Here is a 1,979-nt window from a genome sequence, read left to right as displayed (position 1 = left end):
TTCATCTCATTCCATACTTCAAACATGTTGCTTTGGCAAAGGTATGCAAACATAAACATGCCAAGGCCCCGAATACCTTCATTCCCTTTCCGGGCCAGAACAAGATCATCCCGCACCCCATCCTCGAGACCGTACAGGGCACAGTGAATGACGATGGTTATGACGAAGTACACAAGAAAACTGACACCAAATAGTGAAACATATCGCAGCGAATTGATGCGCTTCGGAAGGGACAGTGGCAGCATGAATAGGAAGAAAATGATGCATGTGACAACACGGTTCCAGCTCAATGTGGCCCAATATCCAGTCACGGAGTCATCTTTCAGAAAAGCGGACATAAGGTCACTGATTGATATCACGTATGCAATGCAGGCACCGAAGCACTTCACAAACATAACAATGGCCGTGAAGATGTCACCACCACGCCCAAACAAGGACCGAGCCATTGCCTCATAGCCTCGAATTCCAGTTTTCTGCGCCGTTTTTGCCAAAATCTCAATTGAGAAAACTGTTAGCAGGTATATAACAATGAGGTAGATGGTTCCCATCACGATGCCCGAGGCGTGAAATGCGGAGGGCAACCCGAGGATTCCAGCGCCCAGGCTGCTCCCGGCAAGGTTGAAAACACCGGAAAGAATCCCTCCGCTGGGAATGATGCGTTGACTCAACCTCTTTATGCAGTTAGAATCTTCAACCCTCACAATCGAGGCTCGCGAGGTGTTGGTCAAGGTAATTCCATCCTTCTCATCGTGCGACAAATGAGGGGTTGTATTCCCCTGAGACTGTGGGTCCATGCTTAAATGCACAAGGTAGCAAAGAGCACTTTTCGTGCAAGAAACATCAGAAAACAACGTGAGAAACAAAAGCCACGCAAGCACATGCAAAGAGTGCACAAGACAGGAGAGTGTGAATTCTTTCCATTGCGGCGTGCCAATACGAGGCATATCCGCACGCTGTTGCAACACAATAGCATAGCGCCCTTGCCCAACCAAGCACACACACGCCAAGAATCACACAGGCTCTGGACCACACCTCTCACCAAGCGCCATGCGCCTAGGGGCAGTAGCAGGCGAAACAGTACACACCCTCGTCCGCCAGGAACTCGTTACTCACAGCAATGCAAGCCCTGCAGGCTCTCATTACACAGGAGCGGCACTGCGCCCCACACGCACCGCAAACAACGCACTTGCACACACAGCACTTGTCACCCGTATTGGCAGCACACAGCACACAGCTCAGCCGCTCCTCCACTATGAGCCCCGCGCCGCTGAAAGCATCCGCTACTGCCCTCCCGAATGAGGATGAGTCGTCCACGACAGTCAAGGGAAAGGGACCGTAGCACCGTTGAGGTACAGGAAGCCCGTGTAAAAACAAGGAAGCCGTGCGATGTGTAAAGTCCACCTGAAAGAATGGCACACTGCAGCAGTCGACAGCGGGGTTCGTCAGCACCTCAAGCTTCCCCTGCAACAGCATCAACTCCCGCTCCAGCTGAAATACAGCGCGTGCAAGGTGCGCCACAACCAGACACGAGCATCGAAAAGGACCGTGGTGGCCACACGGCTTCCACGGTCGCCGCTCCAGAAGACGGTCGCACGGGGTGCCAACCTCGCTGAGGGAGAGAAGGCACCTATCATTCACCACACCAGCTACAGAGGGAGAAAAGAAAAACATCATCCCAGGAAACACTTTCCCATCCACCCCATCAGCAGCCAGCGGTCTGTGCAACGGCAACAAGGCACACCAGCTGCCACAGCACAAATACGCGCTGCAATGCCCACGGCGTTCATCATCCACATCTCTGTGACGTTTTCTTGTCATTCCACACGCTGCAGGTGAGAAGAGTGAGCTGCCCTAGCAGAACGCAAATCGTGAGAGCGAGCGAAAAACACTAACGAAGCGTCTGTCGAATCCATGAAACCTAATGAATAAATCCCTTTCCTCTGTTCAATCCGGCAAAGCCGCCACAGTTCCCCCCCCCC

General features: G+C 52.8%; 2 protein-coding genes across 2 annotated transcripts; one reads left to right on the top strand and one right to left on the bottom strand.

The window, feature by feature from the left end:
- Window positions 1–147: 147 nt before the first annotated feature.
- DQ04_08041030 (hypothetical protein) lies at window positions 148–456 on the top strand (the record flags this gene model as incomplete). The annotated part of the gene is made up of 1 exon (XM_009315412.1): window positions 148–456. The coding sequence occupies one exon, from the start codon at window positions 148–150 to the stop codon at window positions 454–456; it is 309 nt and encodes a 102-aa protein (XP_009313687.1).
- A 597-nt stretch (window positions 457–1,053) lies between these two features.
- DQ04_08041020 (hypothetical protein) lies at window positions 1,054–1,671 on the bottom strand (the record flags this gene model as incomplete). Its single annotated transcript, XM_009315411.1, has 1 exon — window positions 1,054–1,671. One exon carries the CDS (start codon window positions 1,669–1,671, stop codon window positions 1,054–1,056), a length of 618 nt encoding a protein of 205 aa, XP_009313686.1.
- Between the last annotated feature and the right edge of the window lie 308 nt (window positions 1,672–1,979).

This window comes from Trypanosoma grayi, assembly GCF_000691245.1.
Source record: "Trypanosoma grayi strain ANR4 Tgr_804_V1, whole genome shotgun sequence".
NCBI classification, from domain to species: domain Eukaryota; phylum Euglenozoa; class Kinetoplastea; order Trypanosomatida; family Trypanosomatidae; genus Trypanosoma; species Trypanosoma grayi.
The sequence above is the reverse complement of the archived record's forward strand: the minus strand, read 5'-3'. Positions and strand labels throughout refer to the sequence as shown.